Here is a 1,668-nt window from a genome sequence, read left to right as displayed (position 1 = left end):
CCCCCTGAACCAGGTACTTGAGCACGGGACAGCAGGACTCTGAAGTTTCAGTATTTTAACTGGATTAGTGTTGTGACAACTTCAAATTAACAAAGTACTTTCCATATTCAAAATCTTTTTGAATTTTTGAAATTTACTCACTTAAAACGATGTAGAGGTAAGTGGAAGCAGCAGGTTGCAAACTTGTGTGTATGTGTATGTACATAAGAGTTTGTCTTGTGTATCCTTTTATACTATCACAAAGGTTTGGAACAGGCATGATATAAAGGAAAAAGTAAACAAATAAATCTCTATGCCTGTAGCAAGGGTATCTCGGTCTTTATCATATGCACTTTCAGCCTGTTCAGTGTAAGAGTTAATGCTATTCCCTGCTCTTATTTTGTAAGTACGTTCATTGTAGAAATCTGGAAAGTATAACAACAAATAAAATAATTATCACCATCACCTTCCCCAAAAGGAAATTATTTTTCAATCTATTTCATTCATCTTTCCGACCATCTTGTAGGGGTAGGTGAGTTATGAGCCCCATTTTATGGATTAGGAGACTGAGACCTGGCAAGGTGGGTGACTCGCTACTCATGGTTACTCCGTGCACCGGGGACAGAATGGGACCTGGGTCTCTAGGACTCCATTCCATTGCTCTTTCCTCTGGAGCCAGGGGACCACTTTTCTGTGAGGAGGTTGGGGTAACAGCCCAACCTCCGTTCCTGGCTCCAACATCACCTCCCAGCAGCTGAGTGATTTCCAAGCCTGCAGGGCCCAGAGCTGAGAGGGCCTTGGTGAGCACCAACGAAGCTATCCATCACACCCAGAGCCCAAGACCCCCTCGGCCCTGGGCCCTCCACCTCCCGTCCGCCTTCAAGGCACGGGTGCTCACTGGCCACGGTGATGTTGACATCCTGGCGCCGCTGACCAGCCAGGTTGGCTGCGTGGCAGGTGTAGACACCGGCATCACTCTCGGCGATACTGGCAAACACCAGCTCGCGGCCCTTCTGGTAGACTCTGCCGTGCGTGGGCAGCCGGACTCCTACGTGCTCCCACCACATGCTGGGCTCCGGCAGACCCTGGGGGGGCAGGCAGGCCACACGCTCCTCGCTGCCCGCTGTGAACACCCGGGGTTCAAATGGAGGCATGTCTTCAATTTCTGCAGGGATGTGCACAGGAGGGAAACAGCCCTGTTACAGTGGGTCTCAGGGTACCTGATGTTCTCCCACCGCACACTTTGGCCCTTGCCCGCACAAACTCTCCCTATAATTATCTTCAGCATCCTCGTCCTCCCCCTGTCCTCCGAGCTGTTCTCTGAATGGAAACAGGAACCTAAATCTCTACATGCCAACCATTTTGAAGGCAGCCCCCACCTCGGCACCTCAGACCGAGACCCACCTGCCAGGTGCAGTGTGGCCTCCAGGACGACGGGCGGGCCCCTCTGGCCCTGGCCTATGCAGCGGTACACCCCGGCATTGCGCGGCCGGACCTGGGTCAGCAGCAGGGACCCGTTGGCAAACACCGTGGCTCTGCGGAGGTGTGGGGGGCTGCAGGGGGAGAGGGTGCTGACTGAAGAAGTGGCCCACAGGCCGCCTTCTAGAGGGTAAGGTGATGGTTGGAGATGTAGGAAGGTATCAGCCAGGAACAGGGCAGAGAAGGAAGCCAACACATCATGTGAGTGTG

The 1,668-nt window shown here is 52.9% G+C and overlaps 1 protein-coding gene across 1 annotated transcript; it reads right to left on the bottom strand.

Moving 5' to 3' along the window:
- Positions 1-26: 26 nt before the first annotated feature.
- Positions 27-1,628, bottom strand: LOC102256322 (inactive tyrosine-protein kinase 7-like). Its single transcript, XM_005853006.2, has 3 exons — positions 1,384-1,628; positions 878-1,144; positions 27-404 (listed from the first exon to the last, which is right to left on the bottom strand). Exons 2-3 carry the CDS (start codon positions 1,131-1,133, stop codon positions 229-231), a joined length of 432 nt encoding a protein of 143 aa, XP_005853068.2. The 5' UTR covers positions 1,134-1,144; positions 1,384-1,628; the 3' UTR covers positions 27-228.
- Between the last annotated feature and the right edge of the window lie 40 nt (positions 1,629-1,668).

This window comes from Myotis brandtii, unplaced genomic scaffold (genome assembly GCF_000412655.1).
Source record: "Myotis brandtii unplaced genomic scaffold, ASM41265v1 C42549572, whole genome shotgun sequence".
Lineage (NCBI taxonomy): Eukaryota > Metazoa > Chordata > Mammalia > Chiroptera > Vespertilionidae > Myotis > Myotis brandtii.
Note: the sequence above shows the minus strand (reverse complement) of the source record. Positions and strands in the feature narration are given on the sequence as shown.

Bases quoted from the DNA above. Each gene is read 5' to 3' on its own strand.
- LOC102256322 (XM_005853006.2), bottom strand. From the start codon at position 1,133: ATGCCTCCATTTGAACCCCGGGTGTTCACAGCGGGCAGCGAGGAGCGT. The intron at 405-877 runs GTGAGCACCCGT...TATACTTTCCAG, and splicing joins TGTCAACATCACCGTGGCCA to ATTTCTACAATGAACGTACT.